Source organism: Desmodus rotundus, chromosome 8 (genome assembly GCF_022682495.2).
Source record: "Desmodus rotundus isolate HL8 chromosome 8, HLdesRot8A.1, whole genome shotgun sequence".
Taxonomy (NCBI): Eukaryota; Metazoa; Chordata; class Mammalia; order Chiroptera; family Phyllostomidae; genus Desmodus; species Desmodus rotundus.
In genome coordinates this window covers 27,600,249-27,619,717 of record NC_071394.1, presented here as the reverse complement: position 1 = coordinate 27,619,717, position 19,469 = coordinate 27,600,249, and the positions used below count along the sequence as shown (strand labels likewise).

Below are 19,469 nucleotides of genomic sequence, written 5' to 3'. Positions count from 1 at the left end.
ATAATAGACTTGAAGAAGGGTGTCTTCCTTAGCCGAAGTGAGGAAATTAAGAAAGGGAGAGATTAACAAAGAGAGTTATTTTCTCAGTCACTTAAAAAATTAATTCTGATTTTATCGATAAGTTCCTTACACCATTGTAATTAATTTAAAATGAGAATGTTGAAGACTTCTTAAAAATCAGGTTATAAAGATATATAATGAAAGTGCTCCTAGTGGATTTGTTAGTTTCCTGTTAGCCGTGGATTTGATTTGATCTGTATGAAAAGATCTGAAAGTGAAAGAATCTTAACACAGAAAATTCATTTGTTAATTTCAGGAAAGACTATGTAAAATAGTTTCCAGAAGGTAACAGAGTTAGGGGGGGAAGTAGCAAATATTTTCAAAATGCACCCTCTTCTCTAGTTTACATAGTATGGTCAAGAAAAGAGGTGATTGCTAGTAGTCCAATATGGATTTGAAACCCACAATCATATGAGAAGCTTATTTCCTGAGAAATATCTTAAAATTAGTTAGCTGGTTTGTTTTCCACAAAGGGGAGGAAGACTTTTGTGAAGACAGTTGGAAAATGATGATCAATGTTAAGGCTTTGATCTAACCTTACTCCTGTAAGAGGTATCCATGTATTGAATACTTCATGTTTCTCTTGTTCTCAAGAAAATATTTATGTGGAGATCCAGTTTAACTATGTATGCATCCGTGTTTAAATTTAACCTCTTTGAGAATTAGCCAGGCAATGATGACATCAGAAAATATAGTCATTGTTTTCTCCTGTAACTGTTTTATCTGTGACTCAATCTGTGATTTTTTAATTCATCCTGAATTCAAGAGTTGTGCCCAAGCTTACATTTCTCATTTCCCTGTGTTTATAGTGTTGTTAGAACAGTGTGTGATGACCTTTGTAATTTTCATTCTTGTTGAGTTCCAACATGGTAGGTATGTTACTGTGATCCTTCGAATTTACACTTAAAAATATTTTTGTAATTTTGATGAATTTGCTTGAATATTTAAATGTGTTACTTGCTGAATGGAAATAAAACTTGTTCTCTCCCTGGAGAAAATAATGAATGGGGCTGGGGAGGGTAATAGGGAGAGTATATGCATAGGTTTTGTTTTAATCCATTCAAAAGCCTTTTGCCCATTTGGTCATGGTGTTCCTGGAAAGTTCTAGCATCCCTTTGCTTCTCTTGATAATTATGTCTTAATAGTCTTTTGATTATGAGAAGACATTCTATGAGCAACACTATTATGTAAGTAACAGAACTATACAGTATATATTTTGTGGTTAGTTATAGCTGTGCTTTCCTATGGTTTTCATGTTATTTGCTTACATAGAAAGTGGTATCTGTATCTGGAGTAGTCAGGAAAAGCTCTAAGTCATTAAAAGCATCATTCACGCCAGGCCTCTCCCAAGGGCCAAGAGAAATCATGTCTCGGTGTAGTTGTGACACATCCAATGATATCTCAGCATGCTAATTAGGGAGTTCAGAGTTGTACTTCTTTGATTAATATGTTCTTAGTATTTTTATTATTACCCCAATAACAGAGTATTGATGAATTTAGGTAAAATTGTTACATTTAAATTATTTTATAATTATATCCCCTCTCCACTATAACAAAATAGTGTCATGGCAGCATAGGGGTACTGTGGGAAATCATTTATTTAGTGTGTCAGAGTCTCTTTATGCAGCCAGGGTTAAGACGAAAATGAAGTTAACCTGAAATTACGTAACTGTTTGACCCCAGTAGGTTTTTGAGAACATATAAGTCACATGGGGCAATGATTACTCAACCACTTGGTGTTGTCCATCTCATTTTCTTCGTCTTTGAACCACTGTTTTTCTGTTTCCTCTCCCCCCACCCACCACTCTCACTAGCTCTCAGTATTTTCTTCCTAGTTATTTCCTCAATTCCCTTCTTTCTTCCAGTTTACTAAGTCCTTTTTAGCTATTTCTAATCCCCTCAGTGAGTGTTGCCAGCAGATCAGAGTGAGAATTGTTGGGGTTTTCTTTCTTGTTCCCTCACCCCTTTGGGACCCTGTATAGAAAGCATCTAGGCTTCAGTCTGGGGAAGCCTCAAGTAGATCGTCCCTTTTGCTGTAGAAGCATCTCTTTTGGGCTCCAAGCCTTATGCAAAGGACACTTGATAACTCAGGCTCTAAGCCTGGTCTCCAGTATCTGAATGCCATCGCTCAGCCCCTAACCCTGACCTGAGCTGGACACTCCCATTTGCCACCATGAACTCAGTTTCCACACACTGCCCTGACTGTTTCCTCTTCATTTCTGACTCTTCGAGATTTGCTCTCATTTCAAGTTTGGCGATTGTGTTAATCAGAAAAAGATACTCCGTCTTAAATCCTGCAGTTTTAAGAGACTTTAATAAAAGGACAAAGGTGCTGACTGGGAAGGGAAACCACAGGAGATGGTGCGATAATCTGGATCTAGCAGTTCTGGGATGTCCTTGCTACTAATAATCTCACAGCCAGGGAGGGAGAGATTATCAGAACAGGGAATAAAAATGCCTTGACTTCATTCTTCTCCCTCATTCCTTTGTCCTGCCACTGTTCCTCATTAGCTGAAACCACCCAGAAACCAGAGCCAAGAGTATTAATATATATGGTTCATATAGGTTACCCTGTCAGGCACAAAGGGTGGAAAACAGTGGAGAAAAGAAAAGACATACAGCACTTTTATGTGTTAAAACAAATGCTTATTGTATTTTATCCAGAATTTCTTTGCTTTTGTAGTGGAACAGGGAAATGTTCATTTCAGCTTAGTCTGCTGTGTTGCTTGGTTTAAAATTTCTTTTAACATCATTAAGTACTAAGAACTGATTTTTTGAATCTTAATTTTTTTCTTACTCTGCCTTGTACAAATTATATTGGGTTCACAATACCATTGATTAACTTTTTCAGTGATTTCTTTTTGTGGTAAGATATAAGTACATAAAATGTACTGTTTTAACCATTTTTAAATGCACAATTTAGCGGCAGTGAAGTATATTCACAGAGTTGTCTGGCCATAAGCAGTGTTCATCTCTAGAACTTTTTCATCATTTCAAACTAAAACTCTGCACTCATTGTAATGATGACTCCCCATCCTCCCACTTTCCCAACCCTGTTCCTGATAACCTCTTGTACTTTCTGTCTCTATGCATATGCCTATACTGGGTACCTCATATAAGAGGAATCGTACAGTATTTGTCCTCTTGTGTATGGCCTGTTTCACTTAGTGTGATGTTTCTAAGGTTCACCCATGTAGTAGCATGTCGAAATTTCATTCCTGTCTATGGATGAGCAATATTTCAATGGTTGTGTATAACATGTTTTGTTTATCCATTGATCTGTTGATGGACATCTGGATTGTTTCTGCCATCTGGCTATAATGAATAATACTGTTGTGAACATTGATGTACAAGCGTTGATTAACTTTTAATGAAATAATTTTACCCTGAAGAAATTATATGCATCTTATCTGACTTGGATCTGAAAAATCATTTCAAAACTAACGTAATACCAGATGTGCTATTTTAATTTTTCTTTACCTGTTGAAATATGTTGGTAACTGAGGCATTCGGTATAAAAACTAGGGGGTTGGAGGAAAGAAAGCGAATTCAGAATCTTTAAAGATACTTAATTCAGTACTGATTTTCTAACTCAGAAGAACACATTTCTGACATTTCAATGTTATTTGCTTTGTGCTAGTGACAGTCTAGAATTATAGTGACACTTAATATTATCCCCCAATTTGTTCAAGCACATTTCTAAGATTTGGCAGAGAATGTGGGTACAAAGGGGAAAAAAGGAAACAAGAGTAGTGTGTTTAGTGTCTATAGTAACCTTTCAGACAGAAAAATAGAATTAGTAATTTTCTCTAAGGTGTATTTTGTTTTTCTCCTGGGAAAACTAGCTAAATTGTGTCTGCTATATCCCCGCTCCTCACCATAGACTCTGTCCTAAGAATTGCCTTCCTCTGACTTTGATGTAATAATTTTGCAGAGTCTGACAAATGAACAAAGATGCTTCTCTTAATTCTAGCAACTTACTGCTATATATAATAGAAAGGAATTTTTGGAGAGCTCATTTAGCCCGGGATCCTTTTTTTATGTACTAGAAAATTGAAACACAATGAATTGAAGGGTCACACAAAGTAGGGACTGGGCTGGCTTATCTTAGCCTGATTCTAAGTTAATGGAATCTGTGGAGGAGACTTTGGAATCAGGCAACTTGAGTTTTTATCTCTGCAATTCATCACATTATTTAACCTCTGCGCTGTAGCTTCATCATTTGTAAAAACGGGGATAATGTTAATGTCCATCTCAATGTGTCAGTACGAGTATTAACAGACTATGTACGATTTGTCCATAAACCCTATGAACATGATATTCCTGTATTTATTTATGTGTTCTTTAATATCAATAAAGTTTTAGTTTTCTTTTTAGGGGTCTTACCCCTTTTATAATAGACATAGTCTTTGATATTTGATGTTTTTTTATTCAATTGAGATAATTATATACTTGTTTGTTTCTGTTACTTTTTAATGTGACTAACTATATTAATTGATTTTCAAATATTAAGCTGATAATGCATTTCTGGAATAAATCCAACTTGATTAGGATATATTTTTCTTTTTATATCTTGCTGTACTGTGTTTGCTTGTATTTTATTTAGGATTTTGGTATCTATCATCATGAGCGATACTGGTATACTGGTATTAACTCTTGTATAATATTTTGCTCATATTTTGGTATCAAGATTATGCTATCTTCATAAAATAGAATGTGATATATTCCCTCTTGTTTTATACTCTGGAAAATTATGAATTTCATGTGACAATTTTCACAGTTCCTATATATTCCCATCATCATCAGTAAGGTAATATTAACTGAAAAGGCAATTTGTATAACATATATCTCATCCCAACCGGAAGGTCCTAGTTTATGTGTTATTTGAATTTATATGAAGTTTTAACTTAGGAGATTGTTAGAAAAGAGAATGAATAGTAAGGAGACCTAATGGACAGAGGACACTATTGTAATTAATATAAAGGGAATATAGGCAAGGGTTTCGATCCTGTTCCCACCTTGGACACTGATATTTCTGTATTCTTAGAAAATGAATTTTATACTACTCATTGATAAAATAAAACTTAATGATAAAACAAAAATTTGAATCCAACTCCAGTATCATAATCTTTATCAAATAAAACTAATTAAACATTTATTATAGATGCTGAATAAATGCAATCTATTTTTGTTACTATAAAGGTATGATTTTATGTCCCAGTTAACTTTTTATGGCATTTTTTTATTGTGATAAAATATACATAACACAAAATTACCATTTAATCACTTTTAAGTGTACCATTTTATAGCATTAAATACATTACATTGTTGTATAACCATCACTCACCCATCAATCTCCAAAACGTTTTCATTTTTCTCAACTGAAATTCTGTGCCCATTACACAGAACTCCTCATCTTCTTTTTACTTTTTTCCTTTTTATTGAATTTATTGGGGTGACACTGGTTAAAAAAATATACAGGTTTCAGGTGCACAATTCTACAATACATTATCTATATACTGTATTTTGTGTTCACCACCCCAAGTCAAGTCTCTTTCCACCATCATCTATCCCCGGTATACCCTCTTCTTCCTCCCTCTACTTCCCCTTCTCCCTGGCTATCACCACACTGTTGTCCATGACCATGAGTTTTTTCTCCTTTTTTTTTCTTTCTTTCTCAACCCCTCCAACCCCTCATGTAATAACCCCCACCCCAGCAGCTGTCAGAGACTGCCTCTATTTTGCTTGTTAGTTCATTTTGTTCATTAGATTCCACACATGATCCCTATCTTAATATCAAGTCTTCCCACCCATGAACATGGGACATTTTCCCATGTGTTTACATGCTCAGTAATTTTTTTAGCAATACTTTGTAGTTTTTAGCATAAAAGTTTTTCACCTCCTTGGCAAAGTTCATTGCTAAGTATTTCATTCTTCTCAATGCCATCATAAATGGAATCATTTTATTGTTTTTTCTGATTGTTCTCTGTTAGTATATAGAAACACAACTGAGTTATGCAAGTGGGTTTTGTATAATGAAATTTTGCTGAATTTGTTTATTCTAACAATTTTTGGTTGTGTGTGTGCATAATCTTTGGGATTTTTTATATACAAGGTCATGACCTCTGTGAACAGAGATAATTTTACTTCTTTTCCAATTTGGGTACCATTTATTTATTTTTCTTGCCTAATTGCTGTGGCTAGGGCTTCTAGAACTATGTTTAATAAATATTCCACTTAAGTTTTTAATTAGTAGACAATGTTTTTAAGTTGAAAACAATTTTCTCTTTTGACAGTAATTTTGTGTGAATGAAAACTAGCATTGTTTCAGCTCTAATAAATTTTCTAAAAGTAGCAAAATATAAAAAAAATGATCCTGTTACCTTTTCTTTTTCCATATTAGTTGTACTTTTTATGTTGTTTGTTTTCCATATTTTAAAAAGTGTTAAGTCAAACATTATAGGTTAGAAACAATAATTTAGACTGAGAGACTTCCATTGGCTCAGAAGTGAAGGTGTCAGATAATTATTTTGTTCCAGTGACAGGCTGGGTGTGGAATGTAACTTTCCATCACCATCTGTCACTTATTATCTTTATTTTCAGAGGCTATCACTAGTTTAAGCAACTGGTACAGAGCTCAGTAGAGAATACATTTCACACACATTGGTTTTGAATATATGGATATTAAATAATTTGGGAATATCAACTTATAATTAAATTAAAACTGATTTATTATGGTACAGGACATGGATGTATATATTCATTAAGTCACTACAAATATAATTTGATGTAAATACATTAAACTTAATATGAGCTTATTTTTGTTTGTTTTTATGTCTTTAATTGTTTTAAACATAATTATTTTATATTCCTATTAGATCTGTTATATGAATTTCTTGAGAGTCTACTCCTAGTGTTTATTGTGTTCTTAATTCTTTGTTATAGTAGATTGTTTCCTTATGTGTTGTGTAATTTTATTTTGGGAGTTCTTCTTTAGTGGGTCTTTATTTATGAGGCTCTTACATAGTGTTGATGGCCTGTTTCCCCAATAGGGCTTTTATGTGTTTGCTTCTCCAAGGGACTCTAAGGCCTATGGTCACTAGCCTGGGACCTTTTTACTGTTAATTTCATAGCTAGAAGTTTTTTATTTTTGCTTTCTTGTATGTATGAATAATGTCTTTTACATGCCTTCTTCATTCACAGTGAGAGTAAAAAAAATAATTTTGAAGCTTAAAAAAATGTAAAATGCTGATTGGTTGCTAGAATGTTGATTTGCAATACACACTGACGTGAGAATTGACAGACTAACCTCCAGTGTATGGTAGCTGAGGTTCATGACAAAATTTGACTTGCATTCTTTATTGATTCAGGAATTAAAATTGCTTTTAGCACACCTGTTCTCAAAACACCCAGCATAAAGTGGTTCATTTCTTAGTGTCCAGTAGTTGTTTAAAATGCATTTATTTCTAGTTAAATTAAAAGTGGAAATTGGGGAGGGGAAGCAAAATGAGTAAAGGTGATTAGATAGTCTACTGCACAGGTGGCAAACACAAGGCCCACGGGTCGAATCCGGCCCTCCACCTTGTTTTATCCAGCCTGGCACCTTGTTTCCACCCAGCAGCAGTGCCGAGCTCCTTGCCCCTAGCTAAGTAGTAGTTACATTTATACAGACCTAAAATAACATCTGGTCCTTTGAAGGCAACTGTGAGGCTGATGCGGCCCCTGGTGAAAACGAGTTTGACACCCCTGCTCTATTGTATTTGAAAGTTGCTAAGAGTCGATCTATAAAGTTCTCATCACAAGAAAAAATAATTTGTAACTGTGGTGATGAGTGTTACTGGACTTACTGTGGTCATCGTATCACAATATATACAAATACTGAATCACTATGTTGTACTTTTGAAACTAATATAATGTTATGTCAATTATATGTCAGTTTCAAAAACAGTGTGAATAATAGACTGATACCTAGTTTGACATCATCTACTACAGCAACACTGTTGTCAGTTCAGTTATTCAAGTACAGTTAACCTCAATAGTGACATATTTCAAATTGTTATTCCAAACAACCCTTTAGAAAAGAAACATTTTAAACATTTAAGAATGTCTCATTAATTTTAAATCTTCTCCTGAATATACTTATTTCGTTTAATATTTATCTTTAACATTTAGTGCAAAACTTTTATTCAAAATGTAGAAATCTTAGCATTTAGATTACCATCTAATCAATTAGGTAGCGGTTGAAAGAACAAAGATAATATATCAAAGCAGATGAGGTAAGTGAAGGTTACTATTTAGCCTTCACATACCAATCAACAGAATATTTTGTTTGTGATGTTTTTCCCTATTTCTAAATAATTATACTAGAAAATCTCTATAGTTTTTCAATTATTGGCTTACTTATTTTCTGTTTTTAAATTTCAAGGAGTTTTATTGTTAAATATAATCTATTAATCTGAGGCCACCTCACATTCGTTGTGCTTATTTATATCAGGAACCACTTTGAAATTGCAACTTTGAATTTAATCCCTAAATAATACTTGCATTAAAAAAGTTCATAAAAATGTTAAAACATTTACTGTTTATTTTTTCTTGTTGAGTTAGGTCAAAACTATTATTTTTAAATTGTTTTAACTGTAAAGAATTTACTATAAATGAATCTAGTTTTAAAAAGCACACTCTTAACAATTGTTTGTATTAAGTAGAAGTATTTGTTTATATGATCCTTGGATGATTTATACTTTAAACTATGAGTAATTCTTTTCATGTTGACATGTTGATAGGGAGCACCATACTTTTCAGTGAATATAGCTCTAGCTTCCTTGAATATCCATCTGGGTGGTGTCGAGGGGGAAATATGAGTGAAAGGCTTAAGCACTGAGCTTAAAAAACAGTTAATCATTTTTCCCACCCTTGCATTGAAATAATGGGAGCAAAGGTAGTGGAAACCACAGCAGGCCACTTGTTACTGTTGACTTAAGTACAAACAGTGGTGGAAGTGTTTAGCCCTTTGGGAAGTTCCGTGATTGAACAAGAACTCTGGAGTTATTTTGATAAGGGAGAATAGCAATGTGGCCAAAACTATGATCATCCCTGAGCTCTGAACCAGGCCAAGGATGAAGGGCTGAAGTGTTTGCTCTTCCAGATGAACAAAGATAAATTCAGCTAGGAAAATAAACTCAGTATTTTAGTCAATTTGCAACAAAATGGTGAAAGAATTAAACTGTATATTTTAGAACTTGGCATAAAGAGGTGTGGGAAAATAGTCCAGCATCTCCAATTCTGGCTCGATTTTTGCTATAGAATTGGAAATAGAGCAGAAAATTAATGCATAAACATATTTAACAACACCACACCAAATGTTGTAAATCCAAAATGAAAATTGAAACTCTGTGAGGAAGTAGAGCAGAACTTTTTCTCAAGACAGCTTTCTTATTAAATTTGAAGCCACAGTTTTCTTAGCATTCATACTGAATATACCTAACAGTGTTAAAAAAAAATCAAGGTTTTGTTGGCTGTTTTCACTGCAGTTTCTATTCTTGTGACTGTTATATTCTTCTGTTTGAGGGAGAATTAATTTATGAACGCTTCTCATCTAAGAACCTATTCTTAAAGAAAGGCATACTGACTATGATGTTATCTTTTATTTAATTTGACTTAAAAATGCATTCTTTTCTGGGATTAGCTTGTGCTTTTCATTAGATGTTGTGTTACATCAGACAGCTAACCAAAACCCCAAATCTTTCTATAGCTTCTTAAATTCTAGGAATTTCAATTATAGTAGATATAGAACCACTTAATATTGGGGAGCTATTTATATGAAAACATGGCCAACAGCAGGCTGTTGGCTTTGCTTCATGTAATGGGATCCAGGAATGCCTATCCTATCTTCAGGTTTAAGTCTGTAATTTTTCTGTCACTGTCCATCACAGGACAGTGTTGCTTTACTGTGCTTGGTGCTGACGTATTCCAACACTAAACACTTGCCTATTTTGTAAAAATCTTCCCCATTTGGTCTCCTTCCGGTGGTTCAGTGAAATTGAAGTTTATTCTGATTAAAAGATGCTGTAAAACTGATGGTAAAAACTTCATATAGTAGCTGTATATACCTATTTAAATATAAAGATGGTATGTGTGTGGTAATCAGCGTAGGGTCTTTGGTTTTGTTTTGTTTTAGGTTTTACTTATCTTTCCTACTTTAAAATGCCAAGCAAGTGGCTTGACTAAAAGATTAGTCTGAGAAACTCTCCACAGAAAACAGTACACTGATCCTGTTACATTAACTTCTCTCAAATTTTAGAGGCTGTTTTGTTCTGTCTGTTGAACACTGCTAAGTTACTCCTGAGCACAGAAGGAGTTAGAAGTTAAAAGTTAAGAATATATGGCACAGGAAAATGTGCTGAAGTTAGAAAGATAATAAAATGAGAAAGGCAAGAGGCTTTGGGATACAAATTCTTAGGAATATGAGTGTTTAATTTCTAAGTATTATTTGAGCTTGATGGTGATAATTATACCTACTATTGATGAATTGTTTAGTATATGTTATCACTTCATATTCATGTTCTTACTTAATCTTAACAACTCTAAGAGATAAATATCATTATAATAACCATTTTTTAGGAGAGGACACAAAGATTAGATCACATGCTAGTGTCTAAAGTCCTTAGCCTAATACATCATGCTACCAACTAGAATAACTTACACACTTCACTAATGTTTAAATATGTATACACGTATTTTAAACATAAACATGATACAGTATATTGATTAGTATGTGGTGATTTTATTAGTTTATGGTATTAGCATTATGTATTAGCATAAACATTTACAAGATTAGTATTAGCATATGTGATATGGAAAAGTTATAGGTAATAATTAAAGATTTCTTTTAAGTTACAAAGTGTTTTTTTCCCTCAACCCAGGGAGATTCTGTGCAAGCAGGTGATGAATCACCATTCTCAGATTCTGTCACCTTGGAACAGACTACAAGTAACATTGGTGGATCCAGTGGACGTGTTAGCCTGTGGATGCAGTGGGTGCTTCCCAAAATTACTATAAAGCTCTTCGCTCCCGATCCTGAAAATAAAGGCACAGGTACAGGGTTACTTTTCTTCTGTACTGAAAAGATAAAATATTAAAGACTATTTTTAGAAGAAATACTAGACTTAGTTTTATTTGTCATTGTCATTTAAATTAAATAGACATCATTAAGTCTAATTCAAGTGATTTCTGTTAGCAATACTAACATATTGAGTGTTATAGGTGAATTTTGTCTTATTTGTATTAAAATTCATCTCAAAAATCATGAGGTAATTTCTTCTTGGTTATATTGATGTATTATGTTATTGTCAGGAAAACTATTCAAAAATCAATGACTGATACCAGATACTGCATTTAAAACACTATGAACTCCTTTTAAAAACAATAGTTTTTATCTTCACCTGAGGACATGCTTATTGATTTTAGAAAGGGGGGAATGGAGGGGGAGACAGAGGGAGAGAAACATCAATGGGAGACAGAAACATCGATCGTTCACCTGTCACATGTGCCCAGACCAGGGACCGAACCTGCACTTCAGGCCTGTGACTGACTGGGAATCAACCCACTTACTCCCGCTTACTCTTATTATTGTAGAGTAGCAGAGAGACTTGGTCCCTTTGTAGAGGTAAAGAACATACATGCCATTGATTGTAGGGCCAATATTGTAATTAATGTTTACTTCTTATTGCAGAGCTTTGTATGGTCAGTGAACTGGAAGATCTCAGTGCTTCCATCGATGTCCAGGATGTGTATACCAAAGTGAAATGTAAAATAGAAAGTTTCAATGTTGATCACTACAGAAGCAGGTAAATAGTGAATAATGGTTATGGGAAAGGCTACATTTTCTTTGAACAAGGTATAATAAGCATTTTTTTATATTCATATTGATTAGTTATTTTTTAGAAATACTATTGTTTATTCCTGAAGAGGGTTCTTAGCAGAAAAAAAATGTGTTAACTTTACTTGGTATTCATTCATATGTAGAATATAATAAAGTTTTGTTTCATAGAATGGTAAGTCTGTTCATAAATGTCCTCATTGCCATATTACATGACATAAGCTGCTTTCACTAATCATCTCACACATTTGTTACATATCTTGCATACTTGCTGAGATGCCTGGGACACGGGTGATGGCTTTGGCTTCTGCTGCAGCCTTGCCGTCCACTCCCGGTAGCAGTATCATTAATGTGGGCTAAATGAAGCAACATCTGCTCTTTGCACCCTGGCGACTTTTCATACCTCACAGATTAAAATTCATATGATGGATGATTCTAGAACCATTTTTCCATCCCTAATAAATTTCTATCAAGAATATGATTACAAGCAATTACAGTTTTTTTACAGTGATAAATAATGGTAGTAAAAAAGTGAAGTTTTAGATATTTTCACAAAGCTATATAACATTTTTGTCATTTTTTTTTCCAAATAAAAATCCAAATGCTTTTTGGGTTGTTGTTGTTGTTACAGTTTTAATAATACTACCCTGGAGATTTTTTAAAATTGAAATGTAATTCACAGACTATAAAACACACACATAACTTTTTGAATATTTTTTCATAGCATCATATTTTCAGTTTCATAGTATTTTGGCATAGCAAAAGGCAACAGCAAAAGGCTGTTTGGCAACAGCCTTTTTTATTTTTACCTCAATTCATAATATTCACTCAAAAATTCCTTATTGAGTGCCTGCAGAAGCACACATGTTTCTCTACCTTTATTAATGCATTATGTACCCTAAACAGTCTTTTTATTTAACAGGTTTCTGTTTCTACATTAAGACATTTGAATTTTGATCTTTGTAGCATACAGCATATTGCTCATGTGAATAATTATCCACTGTCACAGCTGAAAAATTGTGTCATAATTGTGAAATTCCAAATATTTTGCTATATGTACAAATATATATATACTTATTATAATTGTATTATCTTACCAAGCATATGATAATTGTTTTCATTGAATTAACAGTATATCATTAGTTGATTTGTGGTAATGGAGTGTTTAGCTCTTTATTTCCCTTTAAATGGGATAGCTCTATATCAAAATGATCCTTGCAAGTGATACATGAATATTGTAGCTGAAATAATTTCTTGATGGTATAAATATTACAGTCTGTGTTCTAGATCATCAGTAGCTTTACTGTGAAATTTATGTGAGTTTTAAGTATTTAGATCATTTATTCATGTCACTTAAAATATTTATCGAGTGTGTATTATGTGTATTAAGTACTACTAGACAATGAGTGTACAGTGATTAACTAAAATAGACATAAGTCATGGCCTTATGGACCTCATATTCTCATGGGTGAGATAGAGATAAATAACCATCCAAATAAATACGTAATTTATCATTAAAACAAATGCTTCTGTGAAGAACTACTAAGGTGTGGTGCTACTGTTAATGTTTCTGTTGATTGTATTATCTGATCGGTGTTTTAGTTCAGTGCAGTGTTGTTTACATCCTAACTATTTGAAATAGTTATATATGCTCAATTTTTTGACTCAGAATAATTGAAGAGAACAGATAAGGTGAACTTATGTTTTCCAGGCCAGGGGAAGGTTGGCAGTCAGGACATTTTGAAGGAGTATTTCTACAGTGCAAAGAAAAACCTGTGGTGAGACTCATTTAGTAATTATGATTTTTTAAAAATGTAAACTGTCTTTGTTCTTTCATGCACTAGGACTAATGGTTACAATAATTACAGCTCATAGTAATTTTTTGACCTATTCTTCCAAAATTACGTTATTAAACCATTTCTTTAAACTGCTTGTGTTATGTAACCATTTTTCCTCTACAGCAATTAAATAAATTTTTCAAATGGTCAAAGGTAGGATTGTTTTTATTAATATACTTTATCATTAATGTATTATTATATTGACTTTTTTAGGAGTTTTCCTCATTCATAAGTGAGTCACGTGGATTGTCGTTTATCATAAACTAAAAGTAGTCATTGTACACTTACAATAATTAATTTTTGTTTACTTCCATTAACAATGCTTTTGCAGAAGATGGTCCAGACAGAGCCCATACCTAGCAATGGCTCAAATCTAAACCTATGCAAACTTGAGCAGAATTAAAACTATCTAGATTTTTTTTTTGCTTATGGCTTTTATTGCTTTTTGTCTTTTCACCTTCTTTGCTCCTGTCCATCACCTCAAGCCTTGGGGAAGAGTGTTGGTCTCTGGGGCAATGTGGAGGTGTCTTCCTTTCCTGTACTGACAAGCTGAACAGACGCACCTTGCTGGTTCGACCCGTCAGCAAGCAGGACCCTTTCAGTAATTGCTCTGGCTTCTTTCCTTCTGTAAGAAATCATTTTTAAATTATGCTACAGAACTCCCTTTAACAGGAACCTAGAGAAGGAATTGAACTGTACATAGGGTGAACTCTTGATTTTCCTCTTCCTCTATACCATCTACTTTGTAAATGAACTATAATGAATATTTAAATCATGGACTGGTTTCCCACTATATTCTGATTTGTTTCTGGGCTACTTGTGTATGCTGCTTACCACTCTGGTTTTGTGAATACAAACTAATTTTGCAATCACCATTAAAAATCAAAGTTGGATGTTAAATATGTTTTTTAAATTATGCATGTACTGAATGATCAAGAGTTGACCAAACTGCTGTTGTCATGCCTTTTATGATTCTTACTTGGTTTGCTTTTTTTCCTCCTTTTATTAAGCCATTTCCTCTTCACAACTAATTTAAAGTATCTTATGTTGTGCCCTCTTGAATCTGGTAATGGCTGTGTGTCCATTATTTACTGGATAGAAAATGACCAACAGACCGCACACCACTGGCTTTTAAAAGTTTAGCTCCTTCTTTTTCTGATGGTATAATTTATCTGAATATATTATTAAGCTAATTATTTTAAGTGATGTTTTCAAGGCAGTAAAAATACATGCATTTTATAATATTAGGAGCAGATTATCACAATGGTAATAGTAATTCTCTTAAAAATTTATTAAATTATTGCAAACACTATTAGAAATTTTCTTAGCGTGTATAAACTACTTATCTATTTCTATCTCCTTTTTTGTGGCTCAAAAGGAATTTAAGGCATATATCTTCAGCATTATAAAACTCAGCCAAGTATTTTAAATAATTGTGTTCTTAGAATTAATGTTTTATATATGCACACACACATGTGCATATATGTACACATATGTGTACACACATATTTTACATACACACACAACATACATGGCAAATACTAGTTTCTGATTTGAGTTTTGAGTTTTTCTAGCCTAGTCTGGAAAAATATGTCCCTTTATTTTGTTGTTGTTGTTCAATTACAGTTGTCCCCATTTTCCCCCCATTATTCTCCCCTGCCCTACCCACCTCCCACATTCTATCCCCGCCTCTGTTGTCTGCCAGTTTGTTCTTTATTTCCATTTCTCTGGTTCTGTTAGGCTCGCTTGTTTGTTTTGTTGATTAGGTATTGGAGGAAGTTCTGTTTAGATTTATCGTCTTCTCTTTGGATATTCATTAGCATCCATGAGAAACATTCTTAATAATTTTGACATGTATTCATGAAAAATTATTATTAATATCCTCTAAAATTTTTTCTATCAATTTACTCTTTAAATTTTATTGACATTTCCTTAATTATTAGTATTTTCTTATTTTAATTTTAAATCATATAAAATACTGATTATTACTCTATATAAAGTAACTATATTATCCCAACTCTAGCTAGTATTCATTCATTTTTTTCATTTTTTTTCTTCTTAAGGGAGTTATGGATTCAGTAGTTTAACAAAATGTCCCTGTGGGAGTTTGCCTTTTAAGAGCACCTACATTCAATGTTTAAAAATATTTTTTCCAGATCAAAACTTTTATACATTGAAATACCTTTTATACTAACTCCAGAATTCAAATGTTGCCATTAATGAAGATTTGAGTTGGGTTATTTAGATTAGTGTTTGATTCTACCACCCCCCAGGTGTGGACAAAGTGGACACCTGGAGAGGGACAGTGTTGCTGTGGCCTCTTCTGCTGGGGCCACAGCACAGCCACCCTTCTCTATCCACTGTTGCCTGCTGTCCCGCCAGGTGGTGAGAAGAGTGTGAGGCGATGAGAAAGCTGGGGACAGTAAAAAAATGTCCTGAGGGCAGGGCAGTCATATGAAAAATTATTATATTTCACATCCATGTACTGTTTGCTTTCCAAGCTTTTTAATGTTCATAAAATTAACTTTAAAAAAGTAACATATACAAAGGTAAATTTTATCTCACCTTTCTTCATTGTAAAGTCCATATTTAAAACAAAATCAACAATGATAGCTGAATTCCATATTTTTTTCCTCTGATCACATTATTGGGTGATAACAACGCAAGAGGCAAGAAATGGAAATGAAAGAGGTTTGCTAGTGATGGGATAACATAGGTTCAGACCCATCGCTGCTTTGCTACATACTTGTCTCACATGTTTTCTGTTTGAAGGAGTATCCTTCTCCTCCTCATCCCTCTCACCCCCTCCTTCCCCTCCTCCTCCTCCTTTCTCCTTCTCTTTAGTTTGCCTCCTCTTTTAACATTACTCTTTGGACTCTAATAACTAAAAAATTTTAAGCCTTGGGAAGAGGGGTTAGGAATGTGAAGCATAGTAACTCCAATTTTATATTGAGTAATTTGCAAAATAGGAATAATGTACATTAATTTGTTTAGGGAAACTTTTGAAGAGATTTTTTTTCATACAAAAAGAGATACAAAGAGAAATACAAAGTATGCATTTTACTTTACTCTGAAAAGTAGGTTGCTTTACTATAACTTATTTATACTGTGCAATTTGAATATGAGAATTAGAAAATTATGTCAGAAATATTGAAGTTACAGTGACATAATTTTCACTCTCAACCAAATGTTGTATCTATAGTAATACAGTATAGAACCCAAAGAATATGATTTGTAGGATACTTGATATATTTTGCAAACATTATGACAGCCACTGAAAACAGGCAAGTTTAAAGGACAAGTGTGTTATTTCTGTGTCACATGGTCCTTTCCAGTGGACATGTGTTAAATGGTTAGTGTACTCATCAAAGCACGGTGGCAGCGAGGCTCTTTTTATGGGCTCAGTCTTCATATACGTTAGCCAGTTTACTAAAGGAAAAACTGCTCTTAGAAACGGTAAGTCAAGTGAAGTAGGGTTGTTGATCACCCTGAGTGGAAATGAGTAACATGATTATTTCAACTTCACCTGCATAAACAACCCCTCTGTGGCCCATATTGTGACAGCATATTTGTTCTCTTATCACGAATTAAAAGATAAAATCCAGAGATGATCTGTTCCAAATTCTGAATGTTACAAAAATTATAGAAATCACAGAAAGGGGCACACAAAGGTTAATTACCTCTCTCTAGATCTAAACTAGACTTTAGGATTCCTCACTTTCGGTTCAGTCGTACCAACAGTATTAGAAGCTTTTGTTACATCTGCAGAATTGTTTGGTAATGTGTTCATTAAGAGGTATAGACATAATAAAAGGTTAAAATACCAACTGAGATCATTTTCTGCTTTTAAACTGTTGTTTTTTTTTTTTTAATGAAATGTGTATTGTGATCTCCTTTTTTGGAACAGACTACTGCCAAACTTCTGGATGGCTCTCATCAGCAGCATGGATTTCTTTCTTTGACATATACAAAAGCTGTAACAAAAAATGTCCGCCACAAGTTAATATCAAGGAATGAACGAAGAAGTTTTCATAAATTATCTGAAGGTTTAACGGATGGTTCCCCTCATTTTCTTCATGAAATTCTTCTTTCAGCACAAGCTTTTGATATTGTCCTCTGTTTTCCTTTACTTAATGCCATTGCAAGTATATTTCAAGCAAAATTACCAAAGACCCAAAAAGAGAAAAGAAAATCTCCTGGTCAGCCCATGAGGACCCATACGCTGACTTCTCGCAATTTACCTTTGATTTACATCAATACAAGTGTAATCAGAATTTTTGTTCCCAAAACAGAAGAAATGCAGCCAAGTATTGAAGGTATTTTCTTTAGAAATTATTTTGATCTGATTTTAAATAACTTTCTTCTAAAGACCTTAGCTTTCTTCTTACTTTCTTTCTTTCTTTTTTTCATATGGTAGCTAGTTATAGTTTGCAGTTTGGTGTGTTCTAGAAAGAGTGAGTGTGCATATGTTATAGTCATTCTGCACCTCTGTCGTTAGGAAATATGTCAGAACACTGGGTATGTTTTTGACTCAGTTACTAGAGTCAGAAATGCGAGATTTTTTTCTTCTGGGCTTTTGCAAGTTAGGCTTATACTTTCTGTCATTTGTTTTGTTAAACTCAAATGTTGAGTTCTATATATCTCAGAAAACTAAAAATTAATTAAAATTAGTCAATATACCAAGATTCTTGTGGCTTCTTCCAGGCTTCTCAGTGCCCTCTGCAATTGTTCTAGGTTTTACAATGAAATGAATTGATAGTCCCACTCCATCCATAAGAATGCTTTTAAAATTTAATTTTCCCCATGATATGAAAGAATGAAGAACTTTAAGAATTTTCAGTGAAATTGTAATACAGTGGTTAGCGGTATGAACTTTGGAGTTACACAGACCTGAGTTCCAGTCTCAGCATTACCAGTTATGAACTGTGAATTCTTGCATGAGTTAACTGAATCCCTGTGTTGAAAATGGCAGTAGTAGCACCTAACTTGATAGTAGGCCTTATTGATAGCTTCCTTTCAAATGATGACTACATGAGACTGTGCATGGTGCCAGTTCCATAGTGAGTTCTCAATAAAAGAAAGTCTAATCAGCGGAACTTATGCCGTTTCTTTAAAGTAGAGTTTCTGGAAGTCCCACATTTCACTAGTGCTTATTCCTCATTGGCCAAAACTTAGTCATGTGACTCTATTCTCTGTATGAGAGGGTGAGGGGCAGTCTTTCCTAGGTGGTAGGGCCCAGCTAATAAATTAGGGCTCTGTGAATTTGAGAAAGAAGAGAGAATGGCTATTGGAGGGGTAGTTTCTTTCACATGAAAACAGCAGAACTCTTTTTCTTTTTTTCTCTCTCATCTGTCTCTTGTTCTGTCACCCATAGATAGATGATTTTAATTAGGGAAGGTATTTTGCCTAGTATTGTCAATAAGTAAGGTGTATTCAAAGTAATGACTTATTTAACATTTCTGTAAATAAAAGAAAATACTTGTAGAGTTCTTAATTACCCATATGTCTATCTGGAGATAAATTCAGTGTATCATACTTATGGATTCTTAATGCAGACCAGTTCCTACTTTATAATTCTAATTTTTACTAATGACTGCCCTAACATTGATCACTTGAGAGATGTGAAATTACTGCTCTCTGCGCATGCTGTATTCTGACAGCTCTATGCAATTATTTTCATCTTGTCAGAGAGT

General features: G+C 33.7%; 1 protein-coding gene across 4 annotated transcripts in view; it reads left to right on the top strand.

The window, feature by feature from the left end:
• VPS13B (vacuolar protein sorting 13 homolog B) overlaps nt 1-19,469 on the top strand; it is a 669,566-nt gene that overhangs the window by 321,164 nt on the left and 328,933 nt on the right. For 3 of the 4 annotated variants that reach the window (XM_024572260.3, XM_024572257.3, XM_045181664.2), the window contains 4 exons: nt 10,983-11,154; nt 11,792-11,906; nt 14,262-14,403; nt 17,684-18,092. In XM_024572260.3, coding sequence (XP_024428028.2) covers nt 10,983-11,154; nt 11,792-11,906; nt 14,262-14,403; nt 17,684-18,092 — 838 coding nt within the window. Of the gene's footprint in view, nt 1-10,982; nt 11,155-11,791; nt 11,907-13,649; nt 13,717-14,261; nt 14,404-17,683; nt 18,093-19,469 lie in introns of all 4 variants that reach the window. The other variant, XM_071222225.1, reaches the window with a different exon arrangement.